The sequence below is a fragment of the Macaca mulatta genome, chromosome 19 (assembly GCF_049350105.2).
Source record: "Macaca mulatta isolate MMU2019108-1 chromosome 19, T2T-MMU8v2.0, whole genome shotgun sequence".
Classification (NCBI taxonomy): Eukaryota; Metazoa; Chordata; class Mammalia; order Primates; family Cercopithecidae; genus Macaca; species Macaca mulatta.
Window position 1 is genome coordinate 61,579,804 of NC_133424.1, and position 23,144 is coordinate 61,602,947.

At 55.3% G+C, this 23,144-nt stretch overlaps 1 protein-coding gene and 1 long non-coding RNA gene across 12 annotated transcripts in view; one reads left to right on the forward strand and one right to left on the reverse strand.

The window, feature by feature from the left end:
• Positions 1 to 23,139, forward strand: part of PPFIA3 (PTPRF interacting protein alpha 3) — a 96,636-nt gene extending 73,497 nt beyond the window's left edge. For 2 of the 11 annotated variants that reach the window (XM_077976704.1, XM_077976708.1), the window contains 29 exons: positions 57 to 311; positions 562 to 663; positions 1,043 to 1,207; positions 1,574 to 1,648; positions 2,183 to 2,257; positions 2,567 to 2,788; positions 4,950 to 5,096; positions 5,186 to 5,320; positions 5,746 to 5,829; positions 5,983 to 6,114; positions 6,586 to 6,648; positions 6,783 to 6,862; positions 7,708 to 7,852; positions 8,654 to 8,847; positions 10,153 to 10,375; positions 11,253 to 11,416; positions 11,546 to 11,673; positions 12,999 to 13,092; positions 13,829 to 13,910; positions 14,623 to 14,823; positions 18,070 to 18,132; positions 18,293 to 18,319; positions 20,204 to 20,379; positions 20,785 to 20,882; positions 21,111 to 21,286; positions 21,375 to 21,443; positions 21,672 to 21,843; positions 22,194 to 22,265; positions 22,350 to 23,139. In XM_077976704.1, the coding sequence (XP_077832830.1) occupies positions 72 to 311; positions 562 to 663; positions 1,043 to 1,207; positions 1,574 to 1,648; positions 2,183 to 2,257; positions 2,567 to 2,788; positions 4,950 to 5,096; positions 5,186 to 5,320; positions 5,746 to 5,829; positions 5,983 to 6,114; positions 6,586 to 6,648; positions 6,783 to 6,862; positions 7,708 to 7,852; positions 8,654 to 8,847; positions 10,153 to 10,375; positions 11,253 to 11,416; positions 11,546 to 11,673; positions 12,999 to 13,092; positions 13,829 to 13,910; positions 14,623 to 14,823; positions 18,070 to 18,132; positions 18,293 to 18,319; positions 20,204 to 20,379; positions 20,785 to 20,882; positions 21,111 to 21,286; positions 21,375 to 21,443; positions 21,672 to 21,843; positions 22,194 to 22,252 (3,591 nt within the window). In that variant the 5' untranslated portion in view covers positions 57 to 71 and the 3' untranslated portion in view covers positions 22,253 to 22,265; positions 22,350 to 23,139. 11 annotated transcript variants of the gene reach the window in all.
• On the reverse strand, positions 1,728 to 10,256 carry LOC144337226 (uncharacterized). Its single transcript, XR_013410027.1, has 2 exons — positions 10,127 to 10,256; positions 1,728 to 2,929 (listed from the first exon to the last, which is right to left on the reverse strand). It is a non-coding gene; the product is annotated as an uncharacterized LOC144337226 (long non-coding RNA).
• Positions 23,140 to 23,144: the final 5 nt, after the last annotated feature.

A 23,144-nucleotide genomic window follows, 5' to 3' on the forward strand; every position in this document is an offset into this window, starting at 1 on the left:
TTCTCTGTTGTGCCTTGACAAGGCCGGTCTATTCCTTGCCCCTCCCTGCCCCGCAGGCCCTCACCGCCGCCATGATGTGCGAGGTGATGCCCACCATCAGCGAGGATGGCCGGCGGGGCTCGGCGCTGGGCCCGGACGAGGCGGGCGGGGAGCTGGAGCGCCTCATGGTCACGATGCTCACGGAGCGCGAGCGCCTGCTGGAGACGCTGCGCGAGGCACAGGACGGGCTGGCTACAGCGCAGCTGCGGTTGCGCGAGCTTGGCCACGAGAAGGACTCGCTGCAGCGTCAGCTCAGCATCGCGCTGCCCCAGGTCTGGGCGGGGCAGGGGCGGGGCGTGAGGGGCGGGGCCTCGGGGAAGAAGGCTGTCCGGAAGGGGCCGGGCTTGGCGCCTGGAAGGGAGGAGTCTGGGCGAGGCTTGCTATTAATGGGCGGGGCCTGAGTGGCAAGGGAGAGCGGGACTTAGCAGGGAGGGCGGGACCTTCAAACTTCCAGTCCCAGGGAATGAAGGAGCTAGGGAAAGGATTGAGCTGAATGTCCAGATCCTGCCAATGTCTGGACAGGAGTTTGCAGCTCTGACAAAGGAGCTGAACTTATGTCGGGAGCAGCTGCTGGAGAGGGAGGAAGAGATTGCAGAGCTGAAGGCGGAACGGAACAACACGCGGGTGAGGAGTGTTGAGGGCGGGGCCTAAGTGGGGCGGGGCCTCGTTGTGTTGAAGTGGGGGGCGGGGCCTCGCAGTGTTGCAGCCTGACCTATTTTTTTCCATCTCGCCTTTCTGCCTTCTCTTCCCTGCTCCCACTTCCTGGCTGGTCTCCCACTCTGGTCCCACTCCTTCCTCCCTGTCTCTATAATTTTTCTCCTCTCTTCTGTACCACCCCTTCCTTGACTCCGACCTTCTCTCTTTTCCTGACCTGTCTCTCTCCGTGCTCCTTTATTTGGCTCCATCTTTTCCTCCATGTGTCCGCCCTACCTGTCACCCTTTTTCTCAACTTTGCCCCTTTTCCCTTGCCTCTTTTCCTTGACCCCATGCCGTGTGCCTGTAGCTGCTCCTGGAACACCTGGAGTGCCTGGTGTCCAGGCACGAGAGGTCACTGCGCATGACCGTGGTGAAGCGCCAGGCACAGTCCCCGGGTGGGGTCTCCTCGGAGGTAGAAGTACTCAAGGCTCTAAAGTCTCTCTTCGAGCACCACAAGGCCCTGGATGAGAAGGTATGAGAATTAGAAGAGCAGGGGTGGAGAATGGAAACCCATAGTTGACTGGGGCTGTTCTGAGTGGGAGAGATTCTGGCCGTGATTGGTTGGGGATGTTCTGAGTTGGAAGAATGTTGACTGTGATTGATTGGGACAGGCTACATAGACTGGGACCTGACTGGTTGATAGCAGAAAAACAAACCAGGATGGGGGCTACCAGTGGATGGGGCAGACTGGATAGCCGGTTGCGGCTGCATACCCGTTATGGAGACAGGAGCCCCAAGGCTGCCCTATCGGATCCGTCCCAGGGGTGTTCTGGGCCAGGGGCAATTGTCCTCAATTGGGTCTGGTCTCCAGCTGACTATTGCCCTGCCCCATCCCCAGGTCCGGGAGCGGCTGCGGATGGCGCTGGAGCGCGTGGCAGTGCTCGAGGAGGAGCTGGAACTGAGCAATCAGGAGGTGTGGGTGTGGCCAAGAAGGGGAGGTTGAATCCAAGCGGAGGGGCTAAGGGGCTGCACATGGGGCGGAGCCGGTTGGGTGGGTTCCAGAAAGAATCTATTGGGGCAGGACTACGGCGGACAACCAATGGGGATGGACTATGGAGAGAAACCAGTGGGGTTCCTAAGTGGGCACACAGCAGTGCTACGGAGGGAACATCCCAGTGAGAGTGAGATTAAGGGTAGAACCAGGGACTGGGGCTCAGGCTGGGACTAAGGAGGAAGTGATTGGATGGGGAAAGGCGGGGCTAAAGCGGAAACTTTGCCCAGGAGGCTAAGGGGAAGAGTAAGGGTAGACGCCCTCCGTGGTGGCAGCTAAGGAGGGATATAAAGAGGGACGGGGCCTAAGGGTAAACCGTGGGGTAGGCATGGCCGCAGCACGACCGGAGGCATCTCAGATGGGGCCGCCTATCCGCTTAGAGGGCCAGTGCCAGTGAGAAGTAGAGCTGGGGGTTCAGGGAGCCCCTGTGCTCTGATTCCCCTTTCACACTTCCAGACTCTGAACCTTCGAGAGCAGCTGTCTAGGCGGCGGTCAGGGCTGGAAGAGCCGGGCAAGGATGGGGATGGGCAGGTGAGACATGGAAGTCCCTCCCTGTGACCTCCATTCAACTCTCTGACTTTGTTATGGTGTCTGTCATGTTTGGCATAATCCTCATGGGCCCTAAGATGGATGCACCTCTAAGACTGTCACAGAGCTTTGACCTCTGATTCAGGTCACCTAGCTAACTTCTGTGACCTCCTTCACTGACCCCTGTGGACTCTGACCAGCATGGTCCGTATTGATCTTTGATCTCCTTTCAGCTGATTGACTTTCTCCTTGGATTTCCTCTGTGTCTTCGGAGACACTCTGAGATCTTGTCCCTTGCTTCCCTCACTCCAGACTCTTGCCAATGGCCTGGGTCCTAGCGGGGATTCCAACCGGCGCACAGCAGAGCTGGAGGAGGCCCTGGAGCGGCAACGCGCCGAGGTGTGCCAGCTGCGGGAGCGCCTGGCGGTGCTGTGCCGTCAGATGAGCCAGCTGGAGGAGGAGTTGGGCACTGCGCACCGTGAGCTGGGCAAGGCGGAGGAAGCCAACTCCAAGCTGCAGCGCGACCTCAAGGAGGTGAGGCCCCAGGGAGGTGGGCTGCCCTCCGTCCCTCACCTTTCCGTAGCGCTCTCCCTCGCGCATTGCTCATGAATGGCAGAACCTCGATTCAATCCACAGGCTGGGTGACTCCTCCTCTCTGAGATTCAGTTTCCTTACCTGTGAAAGGAGATGTATGATTCTCATCAGAGGGTGAGCCTGTGGTGCAGAGTACACACTCCATAACTGCTCGTAATTACTTTGTTACCTAACTTTGGGTCCTTCTCTGGTGCCTCTAAATGGATTTTTTTTTTTTTCCTTTTGTAAGACAGAGTCTGGCTGTGTCGTCCAGGCTGGAGTGCAGTGGCATGATCTCGGCTCACTGCCACCTCTGCTTCCCGGGTTCAAGTGATTCTCCTGCCTCAGGCTCCCAAGTAGCTAGAACTACAGGTGCCCGCCACCACGCCTGGCTAATTTATTTTTTATTTTTTATTTTTAGTAGAGATGGGGTTTCACTATGTTGGCCAGGCTGGTCTTGAACTCCTGACCTCAGGTGATCCACCTGCCTCGGCCTCCCAAAGTGTTGGGATTACAGGTGTGAGCCACCACACCCAGCCTTTTTTTTTTTTTTTTTTTTTTTTTTTTTTTTTTTTTTTTGAGATGGAATCTCACTCTGTCACCCAGGCTGGAGTGCAGTGGTGCAATCTCGGCTCACTGCAACCTCTGCCTCCTGGTTCAAGCGATTCTCTTGCCTCAGTCTCCCGAGTAGCTGGGACTACAGACGTGCGCTGCCATACCTGGCTTTTTTTTTTTTTTTTTTTTTTAATCTTTAGTAGAAATGGGGTTTCACCATATTGGCCAGGCTAGTCTCGAACCCCTGACCTCAAGTGATCCGCTCGCCTTGGCTTCCCAAAGTGCTGGGATTATGAGCGTGAGCCACTGCGCCGAGCCTCTAAATGGCATCTTTTGTGGGTATTTCACCCCTTCCTGGCTTAGGCCACTTTATCCTAATCCCGGTGACCCCAGAGCGCTGCTGGGAAATGTGGACCTGGATTCTTGAAGGCAGTGGATGAGAAAGAAGAGTGAGCACTAGGATTAGCCTGGGCAACATAGTGACACCCCGTCTCTACTTTAAAAAATAAATAGCCGGGAGTGGTGGCGGGTGCCTTTAGTCCCAGCTACCAGAAAGGCTGAGGCATAAGAATCACTTGAGCTTGGGAGGTGGAGGTTGCAGTAAGCCGAGATCCGTACCACTGTACTCCAGCCAGGGTGCTAGAGTGAAACTCCGCCAAAAAAAGAAAAAGAAAAAAATAGAAAAAGAAAAAGAGACCGGGCGCGGTTGCTCATGCCTGTAATCTCAGCACTTTGGGAGGCCGAGGCAGGCAGATTACCTGAGGTCAGGAGTTCAAGACTAGCCTGGCCAACATGGTGAAATTCCCATCTCTACTGAAAATACAAAAATTAGCCAGGCGTGGTAGCGGGTGCCTGTAATCCCAGCTACTCCAGAGGCGGAGGCAGGAGAATCGCTTGAACCCAGGAGGTGGAGGTTGCAGTGAGCCGAGATCACACCACTGCACTCCAGCCTGGGTGACAGAGCAAGACTCTCTCTCAAAAAAAAAAAAAGGAAAGAGAGAGAGAGTCTTCATCTGGGATTTTTTTTAAAGCCTGAATAGCCAGGGGGGCTACTGGGAAATGTAGCCCCACCACGTGGGCTACCAGAGGGTCCATCTCCCATGAGACCTTGGAGCACCTCTTTTGGGGTTCTAAGCCTCTGGTACCGTGGTAGTTCTTGGGAGGTGTTGTCTTCTAGGTAGAAGGGATCCTTATTTCCCATGAGACCACAGGACACTTGCTCTTTGATTCTAAGTCTGCTCTATGCCAGAAATTAGTGAAAAATCCAAGCCCTGGGTTTTGAGGAAAGGGCTGGAGTGGAGACTTCACATCCCACAGGCCTCAGATCCTCTGCACCTAGAGGATCTGAGCCTGCAGCGGCCTAGAAGCTCATGGGAGGTGTAGCACCACCATTTTAACTCGCAGGTGGCAGGGACTTAAGATGGGCTAGTCCTGGGAGCTCTTAGCAGGTGTGATACCACCATTCTGACTCCTGTGTCAGGGCACTTTGTTTACCAGGAAACAAGGGGATGCCCCATCGGCTCCCCCAGGGGCTCGCAGTCCACGGGGCCCTTTGCCACCTCCGCAGGCACTGGCGCAGCGGGAAGATATGGAGGAGCGGATTACGACGCTGGAGAAGCGCTACCTGAGCGCCCAGCGCGAGGCCACGTCTCTGCACGACGCCAACGACAAACTGGAGAACGAGTTAGCTAGCAAGGAGTCACTGTATCGGCAGGTGGGGGCGCAGCCCGGGAGGGGCGATGGGGCGGCGCCGGGGCCCAGGTGACGCAGCCCGTCCCCTCCGCCTGCCTCTCCCTCCCCCAGAGTGAAGAGAAGAGCCGTCAGCTGGCCGAGTGGTTGGACGACGCCAAGCAGAAGCTGCAGCAGACGCTGCAGAAGGCGGAGACTTTGCCCGAGATAGAGGCGCAGCTAGCGCAGCGCGTGGCGGCACTCAACAAGGTGCGGGGAGGACTTGGGTCGCGACCTTGTGTGGGGGAAGGAGTGGGGCCTAGAAGAGGCAGGGTCGCGAATCTGGAGGGGTAGGAGCGAGGTCAGAACCCTGGATTTGGGGGAAAGTGTGGGGCCTAGGGGCTGGGAAAGGGTCAGGACTTGGAATGAGGAGGGCCTGGAGGTTTGCACGCGGGACGGATGGGAGCGGGGTTCTCTAGCCTGGACTGAAAGGCCGGGTGGCCTGGAACCTGAGAGGGAAGGAATAGGTCCTGAAAAAGTGGACTAGGCGCAGGGGCGGGGCCTGACTCATAGCTGCAGGGGAGGAGCCTGGCGCTGTGGGGGCGGGACCTGGCGCTCCACCTTGGAGGAGGTGGGGCTCGGAGCCTGACTGATCCTGGAAGGGTAAGTCACACGCCCTGAGTTCCATCCTCTAGGCTGAGGAACGTCATGGGAATTTCGAGGAGCGGCTTCGGCAGCTGGAGGCCCAACTGGAAGAGAAGAATCAAGAGCTGCAACGGGTGAGGGGGCGGAAGACAGCGCAGAGGGTGGGGCTTCGAGGCAGGGGCGGAGCTTAATGAGGAGGCTGGGGACGCGGGGGCGGGGCTTAGAGCAAGGGCGGTGGTCTGGGCAGGGTGGGCTTGAGCACGCCCGCCCCGCTCTGCTTTGCACAGGCCCGGCAGCGGGAGAAGATGAACGATGACCACAATAAGCGGCTGTCCGAGACGGTGGACAAGCTGCTGAGCGAGTCCAACGAGCGCTTACAGCTTCACCTCAAGGAGCGCATGGGGGCGCTGGAGGAGAAGGTGCGCCCCCCATCCAGGACTGCGGGACGGGGAAATCTGGGACTACCTCTTGCTGGAATCCTGAGGCCCCAGGCCTTTCTCTCAGATCTGTTATCGGAGGCCTCCCTAAATCCCGGCATCCTGAGTTGGGCAGCCTTCTCTGCTGTATTGCCCAGACCCGCTTTTTCACCTATTCTAGACGTTCCAAGAGCCGAATTCTGGGGCACCCATGCCTCAAGTCCTTGACTTTTTCCAAAGCCTCCAACCCCATGGACCCCCAAACCCTGAACCCTCTGAGATTGCACAGGGTGTTGCATCCCGGGGCTTCTCTCCCCAGAAACATCGTTGTCCCTGCTCCCCCGAAACTCACCATTTGTCCATCTCAGTCTTCCTGGGTCCCCTCAGGCCTGTCTGTGTGCATTGGGAGCTGCCTGCAGCCCCAGGGGCGTGCCCCTCTCAGGTCCCACTCCCTCACTTCACCTGTCTCCACAGAACTCCCTGAGCGAGGAGATAGCCAACATGAAGAAGCTTCAGGATGAGCTGCTGCTAAACAAGGTAGGGGGCCCTGAGGGGACAGGAGGAGGAAGTTGGGGCAGTGTTTGCCGAGGCTAGGGTCCGCAAGTCTGGCAGGGGCTGTGCCTCCTGGGCGGAGCAGATTCTAACCCGACACCTCCAACACCGGCCCCCAGGAGCAGCTCTTGGCGGAAATGGAGCGAATGCAGATGGAGATCGACCAGCTGCGGGGGAGGCCACCATCCTCCTACTCCAGGTGACAGCAGCCCTCCTGCCCTGCCTCCACCATGGAGCCTCGTTGGCCAAGCTCCTCCCTTCTAATCCCCACTTCCTGTCCTCCCGAGATTTCTACTGATCCCTCTGGTTTTTTTTTTTTTTTTTTTGAGACAGAGTCTTACTCTGTTGCCCAGGCTGGAATGCAGTGGCACGATTCCGGCTCACTGCAACCTCCACCTCCTGAGTTCAAGCGATTCTCGTCCCTCAACCACCCGAGTAGCTGGGACTACAGGCGAGCACCACCCCAGCCGGCTAATTTTTGTAGTTTTAGTGGAGACGGGGTTTTGCCATGTTGGCCAGGCTGGTCTGGAACCCCAGACCTGAAGTGATCCTCCCGCCTTGGCCTCCCAAAGTGCTGGAATTACAGATGTGAGCCACCGCGCTTAGCCCCCTCTGTTTTTTTACCCTGACTTTATTTATTTACTTTTTCTTTCTTTTGAGACAGAGTCTCGCTCTGTTGCCCGGGCTAGAGTGCACTGGCACGATCTCAGCTCACTGCAACCTCTGCCTCCCCGGTTCAAGTGATTTTCCTGCCTCAGCCTCTAGAGTGGCAGGGACTACAGGAACCCACCACCATGTCCAGCTAATTTTTTAATTTTTAGTAGAGACGGGGCTTCACCATGTTGGCCTGGTCTCGAACTCCTGACCTTAAGTGATCTGCCTACCTCGGCCTCCCAAAGTGCTGGGATTACAGGCCTGAGTCACCAGGCCTGGCCCCTTGACCCTGACTTCAGGGCCCTGGCCCTAGGTCTGTCTCTGTGACCCCTTGCCTCTGTGCCCTTTTCCTGACCCCTTGGTCCCTGACTGCTTTCCTCACGCCCACAGGTCTCTTCCTGGCAGTGCCCTGGAGCTCCGTTACTCTCAGGCACCCACATTACCTTCTGGTGCCCACCTGGATCCCTATGTGGCTGGCAGTGGTCGGGCAGGCAAGAGGGGCCGCTGGTCGGGGGTCAAGGAGGAGCCCTCCAAGGTCAGCAGCTGCCTCTGGAGCCTGGACTGAGCAGGGCTTGGGTGGGCAGCGGTAGGAAGTGGAGCTAAATCCGTGGGACTCCGGGAGGAAGCTGAGTTGAGAGGCAGGATCTCCTGGACTCACCCACTCACCCTTTCTTCTCTCCTTCCCTGCAACCCTCTTGCCTGGATGTCTCCTCCTGTGGATGTCCTGCCACCTGGTGAGAACCCGAGAGTAATGATGGGACTGGGAGGGGCGTATGGAATCCCAGAGTAGGTGGGGTTAGGTGAGGAACAGGAGCCAGCTGAGTCATGGGAATCAGGGGCAGGAGTGGAGTCATGGGTGTGGGCGTGGCTTGGAAAGGGTTTGGGGAGGGATCAAGGACAGGGGCCTGTCAAGAGAAGAAGTCGGAGGCTGGGCAGGGTGGTCCATGCCTGTAATCCCAACACTTGCTGGCGCCGAGGCAGGCAGATCACTTGAGGTCGGGAGTTCGAGAGCAGCCTTGCCAAAATGGCGTCTCTAGGAAAAATGCAAAAATTAGCCGGGCATGGTAGCGGGCACCTGTAATCCCAGCTACTGAGGAGACAGGCAGAAGAATCATTCGAACCTGGGAGGCAGAGGTTGCAGTAACCTGAGATTGCCCCACCGCACTCCAGCCTGGGCGACAGAGAGAGACACTGTCTCAAGAAAAAAGAAAAAGAAAAAGAAATAAAGGTGGGCTGGGAAAAGCATCAGTGAGGTCAGGAAAGGTCAGGATCATGAGCCAAGACCCAGCACCAACCTCGGCCCCCACCCACCTGATGTCGCTCTGTCCCCACACAGGGACAGGATTGGGAGCGGTCTGCCCCTGCGGGCTCCATACCACCCCCATTCCCTGGGGAGCTGGACGGCTCAGATGAGGAGGAGGCAGAGGGGATGTTTGGGGCTGAGCTGCTGTCCCCCAGTGGGCAGGCTGATGTGCAGACGCTGGCCATCATGCTTCAGGAGCAGCTGGAGGCCATCAACAAGGAGATCAAGTGAGCCCTGGCCCCGCCCTGGCCCACCCTGCCCTACCTGAGCTGACTCCACAGCCCTTTTGGCTCCGGAGGCCTGAAAGCCTGAGTCCATCTCCTCTTACACCATCCACAGGAATTCTTCCAGCCCAACACTCACTCCACTGTCCAGGCATCCCCTAAGATACACTCAGAAGTCTTCTATGTGCTACCTACACATATACCCCCAGCCAGTACTCACCATTCCCCGACACACCAGACTGCACCCCAAAATACCCCAGTTCCTCTCAATGCATCAAGAATCTTCCATTACGCTATCAATTTTGTGGTTTCACATAACAAGTGCCCAGAGTCTCCCACTACTCTAAGAATCTCAAGACAACACAAGGTTCCCAACCTCAAACACCAAGAATCTCCTCCTAATGCCCTAATCAAAAACTTCACCTCCAGGCCGGGCGCGGTGGCTCACGCCTGTAATCCCAGCACTTTGGGAGGCCGAGGCAGGCGGATCACGAAGTCAGGAGATCGAGACCCTCCTGGCTAACATGGTGAAACCCCATCTCTACTAAAATACAAAAAATTAACTGGGCATGTTGGCAGGCACCTGTAGTCCCAGCTACTGGGGAGGCTGAGGCAGGAGAATGGCGTGAACCCGGGAGGCGGAGCTTGCAGTGAGCCGAGATTGTGCCACTGCACTCCAGACTGGGCGACAGAGCGAGACTCTGTCTCAAAAAACAAACAAATAAAAACTTCAACTCTATATACTAAGAATTTCTAATATAAAAAACGTCCCCAACTTATTGAGAAGCCCCCAATGATGTAACGTCTACCCCGATTCACCAGCAATGACCATATTCAGCAATTCTGCTATAACGCACTCCCCATGAGCCTTCAGCAAATATACCGTGACCACCACCTTCCATACTGAATGACTCCATGCCCTTCCCAGATCCTAGAGTGACCTGAGTCCCTGATCTCACACTGCTCCTGTTATGACCTTGCTCTTACAGTCCACCTTGAACTTGTCCTTTTGTCCACAGTAATCCCTTCATGATTTTCCAAACCACTATCATCAGGGCCACCCTGATGCAGACCTTGATCACCTTGACAGCCCTAATCCTGCAATGACTTCCTGAGACTATCAGGACTCCTTGACTCTCCTTGAGCCCGGGAGTCCTTCAGAAACCCACCAAAGCCCTCTGATGTCATTGCACCTTCCCCAGAATTCCCCTTGTCCCACCAAGCCTTTCTGGCCCCTTGGGCCCCCAGATTCCCTGTCCCACTGTCTGCTGCGGCCGCTTACCCAGTTTCCCCTATTTCCCTCCTCAGGCTGATCCAAGAGGAGAAGGAGACAACAGAACAGAGGGCAGAGGAGCTGGAGAGCCGGGTGTCCAGCTCTGGCTTGGACTCGTTGGGCCGCTACCGCAGCAGCTGCTCCCTGCCCCCCTCCCTCACCACCTCTACCCTTGCCAGCCCCTCCCCTCCCAGCTCTGGCCACTCAACTCCCCGCCTGGCACCCCCTAGCCCTGCCCGTGAGGGCACCGACAAGGCTGTGAGTGTTCTGAAGTCTCCCCAGCCTAGTAGGGGGATGGGGAGAGGTCAGAAGCAGGGCTCCGCAGTGAACAACAGTAACCCCTCATAGCAGTGGTTTTCCAAAGCAACCTTAGCTTTCCCTAAAGGTTCAAACTCAAAGAGCAAAGGGGAGGCGGAGTCACTGGGTTCTTGAACCCTAACTTTCACTTTAGTCAGATCTGGTCTACTTTTATTTCTCACGCATCAAGTTTCTGCATAGGATTTTAAAAAGTTTCTGGGCCGGGCGCGGTGGCTCACGCCTGTAATCCCAGCACTTTGGGAGGCCGAGGCAGGCGGATCGCGAGGTCAGGAGATCGAGACCATCCTGGCTAACACGGTGAAACACCGTCTCTACTAAAAATACAAAAAATCAGCTCAGCGTGGTGGCGGGCCTCTGTAGTCCCAGCTACTCGGGAGGCTGAGGCAGGAGAATGGCGTGAACCCAGGAGGCAGTGTTTGCAGTGAGCCGAGATCACGCCACTGCACTCTAGCCTGGGCGACAGAGCGAGACTCTGTCTCAAAAAAAAAAAAAAAAAAAAAATTAGCCAGGCGTGGTGGCACATGCCTTTAATCTCAGCTACTTGGGAGGCTGAGGCAGGAGAATCTCTTGAACCTGGGAGGCAGAGGTTGCAGTGAGCCGAGATCGTGCCATTGCACTGCAGCCTGGGTGACAGAGTGAAACTCCATCTCAAAAAAAAAAAGTTTCTGCAACTCACCCTCACTTGAGCTAGACTACCTTTGGATACTGTTCTAAACCAGGGTCACCCCACACACCCCTCAGTAGACATCTCAGTTACTAAAGCACCCCCGACATGACTCCTTGAACTCAGTCCAGCATCTGTGCCCTCTGTCCTCAGAATCATGTTCCTAAGGAGGAAGCTGGAGCTCCACGAGGGGAGGGGCCGGCCATCCCAGGAGACACCCCACCACCCACTCCCCGCTCTGCCCGTCTTGAAAGAATGACCCAGGCCTTGGCACTGCAGGCAGGGTCCCTGGAAGATGGGGGACCCTCACGGGGAAGGTCAGCAGGGACAAGGGATAGGGACAGGGAGAGGCTGGTTTGGGAAGATGAGAAGCGGGTGGACAAGGACTTGGGAGGAGAGGAGGCATCCCAGCCAGTATATGCTCTCATTCTCTCCTTCTTTCCCAGTGAGGGCACCCCAGACTCCCTACACAAAGCCCCCAAGAAGAAGAGCATCAAGTCATCCATAGGCCGTCTCTTTGGCAAGAAAGAGAAGGGACGAATGGGACCCCCAGGCCGGGACAGCTCTTCTCTGGGTGAGTACCTCACTCTAACCCTTCCCTCCTTTGTTCCTTCCTCCCTTCCTTTCTTTCTCCTTCTTGGTATGTTCACTTGACATTCATTCATGTCTTCATTCATTTGGTGATTTATTTAGAATTTGGAAGGAACACAGCTTGCCAAGGTAGGCAGGAGGAGGAGGGAAAAGGAAAGGGCACTCTGGGGCCTGCTTGGGTGACTGAGTGGGTAAATGAATTGATTTCCTTTACCTATTTTTTTGGTGGTTGTTTTTTTTTTGGGTTTTGTTGTTGTTGTTTTGAGACGGAGATTCGCTCTGTCACCCAGGCTGGAGTGCAGTGGCACGATCTTGGTTCACTGGAACTTCCACCTCCTGGGTTCAAGCAATTCTTCTGCCTCAGCCTCTTGAGCAGCTGGGACTACAGGCACCCACCACCATGCCTGACTACCTTTTTTTTTTTTTTGTATTTTTAGTAGAGATAGGGTTTCGCCATGTTGGCCAGACTGGTCTTGAACTCCTGACCTTCGGTGATCCACCAGCCTCGGCCTCCCAAAGTGCTGGGATTACAGACTCATTTACTTTTTTTTTTTTTTTTTTGAGACGGAGTCTCTCTTCATCGCTCAGGCCGGAGTATAGTGGCGCAATCTCGTCTCACTGCAAGTTCTGCCTCCCGTGTTCATGCCATTCTCCTGCCTCAGCCTCCCGAGTAGCTGGGACTACAGGCGCCCGCCACCACGCCCGGCTAGATTTTTGTATTTTTAGTAGAGATGGGGTTTCACCATGTTAGCCAGGATGGTCTTGATCTCCCGACCTAGTGATCCACCCGCCTCAGCCTCCCAAAGCACTGGGATTACAGGTGTGAGCCACCGCACCTGGTCACCTATTTTTTAAACAGAGGAAGAGGGTGGGGCATCCTCAAGGCAGGGCACCTTCCTGTGGTGTGCTGGAGCCTGCTCTCACTGGCTCAGGAGATCCGCTATTTCAGGAATTGGCTGATATCACACTGGTAGCTTGAAATTGGCCATGGTGGGATTATTTACACCACGGAAATGGACAAATGCTACAAATCAGGGATTCCCTTCTGCCTTCCCAAGGAGCCAGTTGTTAGCCATTTACCAGCACACCACTGCCACCTTACCAAGGACAGCCCAGTGCATCCAGCCGTATTTTGGGGATGACTCCGATTCATGGGCGCTTGTCTGGCTTTATCACTTCCTCGATGTGGCCTCACTCACTACTCCCTCAGGGCCTCTGCCTTTCCTGCATTTTCCTCATCACCTCCAGCATGAAAGATTCTGCCTCTCCTTTGAGATTTTCCAAATTTCAACCCCTCCCTGCCCCCAGCTGGAACACCCTCAGATGAGACACTGGCCACTGACCCTCTGGGACTAGCCAAGCTGACAGGCCCAGGAGACAAGGACCGAAGGAACAAGAGGAAGTGAGTGTGTGTGTGTGAATGTGTGAGTGTGAGAGTGTGTGTGAGTGTGGTGTAAGTGACGACTGTGTGTGTGTGGTATGTGTGTTAGTGAGAGTATGTGTGTGAGTGTATGAGTGTGTGTATGAGAGTGTGAGTGTGAGTATGAGAGTGTGTGAGTGTGGTGTGAGTGACGACAGTGTGTGTGTGGTGTGTGTGTTAGAGTGTGTGTGAGTGTGAGTGTGTGATTGTGCGTGTGAGTGTGCACGAGTGTGTCCCCGCGTGTGAGAGTGTGTGTGAGTGTATGTGTGTGTATGAGTGTGTGTGTGTGTGTGTGATTGTGTGTGTGTGTGAGTGTGCATGAGTGTGTGCCCGCGAGTGTGAGAGTGTGTGTGTGAGAGAGTGTGGGTGTGCAGCAGTGATGGTGAACAGAAATGAGAATTCAATGCTGGGAGGGGGTGTCCGTGACCCTGAACTTGCTTTCCTGGAAACCCAGGAGCTCCCAGAGTTTTTATTTTTTCTTTCTTAATTTTTGTGTTTTTTTAATTTATATTTTTTGTTTTTCTTTTTTCTCTCTTTTGATAGGGGTTGGGGGGAGAGGATTTAGATTCACATGTATTTTTTGACCTTCTGCCGTGTTTTATACATTCATAAAAGGTGCGTGAGTGTGTGTGTGTGTGTGTGTGGTGATGGGGACCATCCACAGAGCAGGGGGTCTCCACCCCTGACAGCTTCTATCCTGGCCCCTTCACCCCTGCAGGCATGAACTCCTGGAGGAGGCCTGCCGCCAGGGCCTGCCTTTTGCTGCCTGGGACGGGCCCACCGTGGTGTCCTGGCTGGAGGTACTGGGGCCCAGAAATGCCCTGACTGTTGGTCCTCAACCCCTGTGACAGCCCTACTGGTAGGGGCTGCCTGGTCCTCCTGGCGCCACCCTGCTTCTAGCCCAGAGGTGGGGGTGGCCATGGGCCGGGCAGGTGAGGACCCAGGAGGGCCCAGCCTTCCCCTTCATCTAAACAGCTTCTTTCTCCTTCTTCTTCCCCTTCCGCCCCTGCCGCTCTGGCCTTGCCCACCTGGGTCATGGTCTCTTGTCGTTCTCTCTACTCTCTCTTTCTGGATTCTCTGTCTCTATTTTTCGGCACGATTACCATCTCTGACCATGCTTTTGTCATCCCCCATATTTCTCATGTCTCCGATCGCCCTGCCGATGTCTCCCTGTCTCTCACTTCCTGTTTCTCCCCACCCTCTTTCTTTTCTTTTCTTTCCTTCTTTTTCTTTCTTCTTTCTTTCTTTCTCTTTCTTTTTCTTTTCTTTCTCTTTCTTTCTTTTTTTTGTCTTTTCTCTCTCTTTTCCCCCGCCGCCCTGCCATTTGTCTCCTTGGACTCTTCCTCATCTCGTCCACGTCTCTTTTCCTTGTCCTATTTCTTCTCCCTGCGAACTTTCCCACGTCACTGTTTCACCCCCCACCCCCGCTTGCCTGTCCCCACCTCCCTGTCCCCCCATCTCTCCGGTTTTCTCCTCCTCTGTCCCCTCTGTCCATCTGTCCTTCCGCTGCAGCTGTGGGTAGGCATGCCTGCCTGGTACGTGGCCGCCTGCCGGGCCAATGTCAAGAGCGGTGCCATCATGGCCAACCTGTCAGACACAGAGATCCAGCGCGAGATCGGCATCAGCAACCCGCTGCACAGACTTAAGCTTCGCCTCGCCATCCAGGAGATGGTCTCGCTCACCTCGCCCTCGGCCCCCGCCTCCTCTCGCACTGTGAGTGTCCGGCGGCCAATTCCAGCCGTTGCTTCCTCAGGGCCCCGCCTCTTGCCCTCAGTCTAGCCAATCCTGGGATTGCTCACCCCTCTGTCCCACGACCCTGCTTCTCATTGGCTCTCACCCCCTCAGCCTCCCCTCTGCTCCCTACTTGGCCTGTGGTCCATGTGGTACTCCAGGAGGGGCCCAGGCCACCTCCTTCCCTGACTCTCTCCCTCTCCTCAGCATTTGCTGTCCCACTCAAATGTCACCACCTCCAAGAAGCTTCCCTTGTCAGCTAAACTAGTTTCCCCCATCATTCCAGCATATCAGCACCTTCTAATTTTCCCCATAGCATTTATTGCCTTCTAATTATTTTATCTTTTCATTCCAACTTTTTTTTTTTTTTTGAGACAAAGTTTTGCTCTTGTTGTCCAGGCTGGAGTGCAATGGCGTGATCTTGGCTCACTGCAATCCCCCACTCCCGGGTTCAAGCCATTCTCCTGTCTCAGCCTCCTGAGTAGCTGAGATTACAGGTGCCTGCCACCATGCCCGGCTAATTTTTGTATTTTTAGTAGAGACAGGGTTTTGGTATGTTGGCCAGGCTGGTCTTGAACTCCCGACCTCAGGTGATCCGCCAGCCTCGGCTTCCCAAAGTGCTGAGATTACAGGCGTGAGCCCCCGCGCCCGGCCCTCGTTTCAACTTTTTATTACGAGAAATTTCAAACATACAGGATATCATGTGTACCCAGTTCAGCAATTCTCAACCTTTTGCTGTACTTGCTCTGTTGTGTGTGTGGGGTGGCGGGAGGGGGGAGTACAAGTTGAATATCCCTTACCTGAAATACCTGGGACCAGAAGGGTTTAGAATTTCTGATTTTAAAAAGTTTTTTTTTTAAATATTTGCATAGAAATGAAATATCTTGGGGATGAGAGCCAAGCCTAAACATGAAATTCATTTATGTTTCATATGCATCTCATACACATGCCTACAAAGAATTTTATACAATATTTTAAATAACTTCGTGCATGAAACAAAGTATTGACTGCATTTTGATTGTGATCTGTCACATGAGGTCAGATGGGGGATTTTCCTCTTGTGGCTTCATGTCAGCACTTAAGAAGTTTAGGGCCAAGTGCCGTGGCTCACACCTGTAATTCCAGCATTTTGGGAGGACTTGGGCGGCTGATCTCTTGAGCCCGGGAGTTCGAAACCAGCCTGGGCAACATGGCGAAACCCCGTCTCTACTAAAAATACAAAAATTAGTCGGGTGTGGTGGCGCATACCTGTAGTCCCAGCTACTCAGGAGGCTGAGGTGGGAGGATCCTATGAGCCCAGGAGATGGAGGATGCGGTGGGCTGTGATTGTCCCACTGTACTGCAGCCTGGGTGACAGAGAGAGACTGCATCCAAAAAAAAAAAAAAAGTTTAGAATTTTGGAGCATTTTGGATTTTTAGATTTTCAGGTTGGGGATGCTCAGAGACCTGTATTTGAATGTCATTTGAGGACATCATAACAGCTTAGCCTCCAAAATTACTTTAGTGGGTCTTTTTCTCTTTTTGAGATGGAGTCTCGCTCTGCTGCCCAGGTTGGAGTGCAGTCGCGTGATCTCGGCTCACTGCAAGCTCCACCTCCTGGGTTCACGCCATTCTCCTGCCTCAACCTCCAGAGTAGCTGGAACTACAGGCGCCCGTCACTACGCCCGGCTAATTTTTGGTATTTTTTAGTAGAGACGGGGTTTCACCATGTTAGCCAGGATGGTCTCGATTTCCTGATCTCGTGATCTGCCCGCCTCAGCCTCCCAAAGTGCTGGGATTACAGGCGTGAGCCACTGCGCCCGGCCTAGTGGGTCTTTTTCTTCCTTGTAAACACCACATCCTTTATCATACCTAAGGGTATTCACATTGTTGTTAATTTCTTTTTCTTTTCCTTTTTTTTTTTTTTTTTTTGTTTGAGACGGAGTCTCACTCTGTTGCCCAGGCTGGAGTGCGGTGGTGAGATCTCAGCTCACTGCAACCTCCACCTCCCTGGTTCAAGCGATTCTCCTGCCTCAGCTTCCTGAGTAGCTGAGATTAAAGGCACAGGCCACTATGCCCAGCAAATTTTTGTATTTTTAGTAGAGATGGGGTTTCACCAGTGTTGACCAGGCTGGTCTTGAACTCCTGACCTCAGGTGATCCACCTGCCTCTGCCTCCCAAAGTGCCAGGATTACCAGCCTGGGCAACATGGCAAAACCCCATCTCTCATCCTAATTTTTGTATTTTTAGTAGAGACGGGGTTTCTCCATGTTGGCCAGGCTAATCTCAAACTCCAAAAGTGATGTGCCCCGCCTCAGCCTCCCAAAGTGCTGGGACTACAGGCGTGAGCCACCGCAACTGGCTACAGTTGTTAATTTCATTGACTATTCAATCTGTATTCAAATTTCCCCAACATACTTAAAATATGTTGATTATTTCTCCCCCAGTTCGACGAAAAGGGTCTGTTGTGTCCCTTGCCATATCCCACACCCTAGGACGGTGACTGGTGCCTGACAATCACCAGGAGATACATAAATGTTTTTATCCTTCTATGGATTCCTAACTTGTGGGGTTGTTGGGAGCAGAAGATCAATAAATGTGAAACCCCCCACACCCCCTAAACATTTGCCCCATGGCTGTGTCTGCTCCCCACTTTTTTTTTTTCTGGAGATGGAGTCTCGCTCTGTCGCCCAGGCTGGAGTGCAGTGGCACAATCTCGGCTCACTGCAAGCTCCGCCTCCCGGGTTCACGCCATTCTCCTGCCTCAGCCTCCTGAGTAGCTGGGACTACAGGCGCCCACAACCGCGCCCGGCTAATTTTTTGTATTTTTAGTAGAGACGGGGTTTCACCGTGGTCTCGATCTCCTGACCTTGTGATCCGCCCGCCTCGGCCTCCCAAAGTGCTGGGATTACAGGCGTGAGCCACCGCGCCCGGCTGCCCCCCACTTTTGAATCTTCATTCTGTACCTCTGTGTGAGGTCAGCGAGGTGACGTCATTTGCACGGGGCCACACAGCAAAATGCATGGCAGGGTCGCAATTCCAACCTGAATTTGTTCAACTCCAAAGTCACATTGCCCGGTACATGGCAGGTGCCCGATAACAAGGATCATTCCTTTTCTCTGTTACTGCTTGTCCCAGAAAGCAGGAGGGACATAAACATATGGCCCAGGGCCTTCAGGAGGACACCTTCCTTCCTCTCCCCCACGGGAAGCCCTCTCCCACCATCCAGTAATACTCCCTGCCCCTCAGTCCACAGGAAACGTGTGGATGACACACGAGGAGATGGAGTCCCTTACAGCCACGACCAAGCCCGTGAGTGCCCCCTGCCGGCCGCCTGGGGGGTGGCACTAACCCTCTTTGGGGGTGGGGGCAGGGACCGAGTCTGTGGCCAGCCCTAAGTCCGCTCCTTGCGTCCTCCTCTGCCTGCCCCTTAACTCACCCCTTCTCTCCCCTCTTCCTACTAACGGGTCAGGAGACCAAGGAGATCAGCTGGGAGCAGGTAGGGGACGCGGGGCGGGGCGTGAGCGCATGAACAGGCTGTGCACGACGCATGGATGCTCCTCCTCCGAGCCCTGCCCCTGTCCTCACCAGAACATGCCATCATCCCCATGGGGGGGCGCTGTGCCAAGCTTGGCTCTGGACTGTTCCATTATGGCTTGGTGGTGGGGAGGGTAGAGGGGATGCGATGTGGAAGCCCAGACTGTTGCATAGTCAGCCTTATGCATGGACCATTTCATCATCGTGGATTGTGGGGGCTCTAAGGGGCTTCAATTCTGTAGCTTAGGAGAGACGCTGAGCAGCCGGTGTCCCTATAGTGGAGGGGGCCGGGCCTACAATGGACTGCTCAGTGTACCAGGGCCAAAGAGGAAGCATTGGCTGTGGTGGCGGTGAGGTAGCCAGGCTGAATAAGAAACTGGGGAGGAAGAGCTACACTTTGTTCTCAAGAAACAAGAGGCGGCCAGGCGCAGTGGTTCACGCCTGTAATCACAGCACTTTTGGAGGCTGAGGTGGGCAGATCACCTGAGGTCAGGAGTTTGAGACCAGCCTGGCCAACATGGTGAAACCCTGTGTCTACTAAAAATACAAAAATTAGCCGGGCACAGTGGCTAGCGCCTGTAATCCCAGCTACTTGGGAGGCTGAGGCAGGAGAATCGCTTGAACCCAGGAGGTGGAGGTTGCAGTGAGCCGAGATCGCACCACTGCACTCTAGCATGGGTGACAGTGAGACTCCATCTCATAAAAACCAAACAAATAAACAAACAAAAAAATCAAGAGGTATGAGCTGACTGTCCACGGAGGAATTATGTTTGACTGTGGTCATAGATCACATATTTCCAGCCAGGGGGAGGTGTGGATTTTGTGCTGATGCTGAAAGGAGTGAGGGACTTGGGGCTCATCTGGAATATTGTCCTGGGCCAGATATAACATTAGACAAGTATTTTCAGGACATTGCAAGAGTGATGGCCCTTTCTTAGTGGGAGAGCTGCCTTGAAAGAATCCATTGTCCTGACTTGGGGGTGTGGTGACGTTGGACTGCAGTGAGACAGAGTTAAAGCAGTGCTTCCCCAAATTTAATGGGTAGTGGGGTGGCACGCACCTGTAGTCCCAGCTACTTGGAATACTGAGGCAGGAGGATCGCTTGAGCCCAAGAAGCCAAGGTCAACCTGGGCAACATAGTAAGACCCTGTCTCTAAAAAATAAACAAATATGGCTGGGCGCAGTGGCTCATGCCTGTAATCCCAGCACTTTGGGAGGCTGAGGTGGGCGGATCTCTTGAGGTCAGGAGTTCGAGACTAGCCTGGCCAACATGGTGAAACCCCGTTTATACGAAAAAATACAAAAATCAGCCGGGTGTGGTGGCGTGTACCTGTAATCCCAGCTACTCGAAGTTTGAGGCAAGAGAATTGCTTGAACCTGGGACGGGGAGGTTGCAGTGACACGAGCTCATGCCTCTGCACTCCAGTCTGGGTGACATAGCAGACTCTGTCAGAAAGATAAATAAAATAAAATAAAATTAAAAGAAGAAAGAAATTAAAAAATAAATATAATGTATATTTCAAATCACCCGAGGGTCTTGTGAAAATGCAGATACCGACTTCAGTAGGCCTGGCATAAGGTCTGAGATTCTGCAATTCCAGGAAGTCCACAGGTGATGGTGATGCTCTAGGTCTCAGGACCACTGTTTGAGTAGCCAAGAGTATATGTAGTCATGAAGAACTAGGAGACAGCTCTGGATTGGTCCATTATCCTGAGCAGAGATTGGTCATTGTGCTACTATGGGGTGGGAAAAACCTTGGATTGGGAGGTTGGACTGTACCCCTCTCATGCACAGTGGGAAGGGGCCAGAGGGCCTGATTCCTCCCTCACCTGCCCATGGCCCCAGATCCTGGCATATGGCGACATGAACCACGAGTGGGTGGGGAACGACTGGCTGCCCAGCCTGGGGCTGCCCCAATACCGCAGCTACTTCATGGAGTCGCTGGTGGATGCCCGAATGTTAGATCACCTTAACAAGAAGGAGCTCCGGGGCCAACTCAAGATGGTGGACAGCTTTCACAGGTGGGGGCTGCCTGGCCAATGGGTACAGTCCAAAGGGAAGCCCCACCCCAGAGTCTTTGGCCAATGGGATTGGCCATGGGAGATTCCTAGGCTTATCTTGGCCTTTTTAGCCTGAGTTCTCAGGAAATCCTCACTCTGTGCCCCTTTCACCAATGAGATGGTCCACAGGAAAAGTTCAGATCCTGAGATGGCTTGGCTAGTTAACCCTGTATCCCCTCCAGGCTGGCCAATAGGAAGTGCCTATTGTTGAAAATGCCTCACCTCCTGAGGGGGTCAACAGTCAATAGAACAGATCAGCTCCCCACCCTTTCCAAGAAGAGCACAGCCAGTGGGGAGGGACCCGTAGGAGCAGCAGCCAGGGGGATTGGAAGGCTCATCCGTGACTCCACTTCTCCTGCTGCTCAGGGTGAGTCTACATTATGGGATTATGTGCCTGAAACGGCTCAACTATGACCGGAAGGACCTGGAGCGGAGGCGGGAAGAAAGTCAGACCCAGATCCGAGGTAAGTCGAGTGTAAGGGCCCCTTTGGGAGCCAGGTGGAGGGTGTAAAGCTGGATGGGGAGGAGAGGGGGTGGGGAGAGGCCCGAGAAGAAGATTGGCACCATAACCGAGGGGTGGGGCCAGCGTGGGGGGCATGGCCCGAAGAGAGGAAATGGAGGTGTAGGTATGGGCTAAACTGAACTCTCCAGGCCACGGGAGGGGCACGGCTGAGGGTCCTTTCCGTCCCCAGACGTGATGGTGTGGTCCAATGAGCGGGTCATGGGTTGGGTGTCCGGGCTGGGCCTGAAAGAATTTGCCACGAACCTCACGGAGAGCGGGGTACACGGGGCACTGCTCGCCCTGGACGAGACCTTCGACTACTCCGACCTGGCCTTGCTCCTGCAGATCCCCACGCAGAATGCACAGGTGAGCTGCCGCTGGGCCCGGAGCATGCTGGGCGTCCCCACCTCGCAGACTGCACGCTCCAACCGCCCCCTCCACCTCCTCTTTCCAGGCCCGGCAGCTCCTGGAGAAGGAATTCAGCAACCTTATCTCCTTAGGCACAGACAGGCGGCTGGACGAGGTGAGCGCGGCAGCAGCTCAGAGGGCTCTGCTCCCAGCGGCTCCTCGAGAGGCGGCGCTGAGAGGGCGGGGCCTGACTTTAATTATTAAAGAGTTACGGTTGGAGGCGGGGCCAGGAGAGGGGTGGGGTTAAGGGCGAGGTGATCCCCGGAGAGGGGTGGAGTCAAAGGAAGGGGCGGAGTCAGGCGAGGCCCGAGTCCCTCACCGGCTGCCCGGCTCCTATACCTAGGACAGCGCCAAGTCTTTCAGCCGCTCCCCATCCTGGCGGAAGATGTTCCGGGAGAAGGACCTCCGAGGCGTAACTCCCGACTCAGCTGAGATGTTGCCCCCCAACTTTCGTTCGGCTGCAGCGGGAGCCCTGGGCTCTCCGGGGCTCCCTCTCCGCAAGCTGCAGCCAGAAGGTGGGGGGCTCCCAAATGCGACATCCCCTCCTCGCTTCCCTTGGGTTGGACATGGACCACCTCAGTAGTCCAGGTTCTGGAATGGCCTAGTCCTTTCTCGCCCACCCCTGAAGAATGGACTGCTCCAACGTTCCGCACTCCCCCCTCAGGATGAAATGGATAAATCCCACTCCCCCTTCCCAATGCGGGAGTGAACTCGCCCAATGCGAGTTTGAGTCCGAAGGGAGGGAAACCCATGTGGAGCCCGGCGATCGTTGTGACATCGGGAAGGGAAGTCCAAAGGGAGGAATCCTGGACAGGAACAGGGAGGAGGGTGCTCCAGGCTGAACCGCTGCTCGCTCTCCCTCCAGGCCAGACTTCTGGGAGTTCCCGGGCAGACGGCGTTTCGGTCCGGACCTATTCCTGCTAGTGCAGGCCTCCAGGTGAGGACCGTACTGGGCGACCTTGGGGGTGCGGGGCGGCACGGTGGATATTCACTGCTCCACGCGCTGCCCGGCGTCATGCAGGTGACCTCACTCGGACGGAAGAATCTTCCCGAGGCTGGGCTGTTCCCTCTCCTGCCTGGACTGTGGCCTCGCCGGGGAGAGCGGGCGGGGGAACTCGCGCCTAGGACTGGACCATCTGTACAGACCAGCGGGAGTGCGCGCGCCCGCCTCGCACAGGGCCGGGGCCTGGACCAAACCACATGAACTGGACTGAGAGGGGGAAGAAGCGGGCAGGAAGAAATCCCGCCCCAAACGTCCGCCTTCCTTTTCTCTACTTTGTAATTTATTGATCAGTTTCTGTTGGGAGACGGGTGTCCTTTACCCGCGGGAAGGGGGCGGGGCTTCCCTTCCGGGCCGCATGCGGGGAGAGGCTGCCCCTCCCCTTTTTCCTGCCCAGTTGCGGGGCCCAAGTCTTCCTTCTTCGTCCGAAAGGAGGGGAGGGGAGACTCGCTGCTACAAGCCTCGCCCCCTGTGCCACTCAGCTCCGCCCCGCCGCGTCCGGTCGCCGGTCCCCCGGGTCATCTGCGGGCGGGGTCCCCTCTCCCTCCCCCGTGTCTCGTGTCCCCGGGGCCTCACCGCCCCCCGTGCTGTGGCCGTGTCCGTGCCCCGGGGGTAGGGGGCGCAGAATGGCGCTCCCCCTTCCCCTCTGGCTCCGGGGTTTGCATGGGAGAATCCTCTTTCCACGATGCCGCTGGGCGACGTGGCGTGGGGGCAGGGGGGCAGTGGGGGAGCCCTCGCCCCCAACTCTCGGTCGGCCTCCCCGCCCCAGGCGTCACTCAGTGATCACGGGTAAAGAGAACTGTTTCAAAAAGCTCC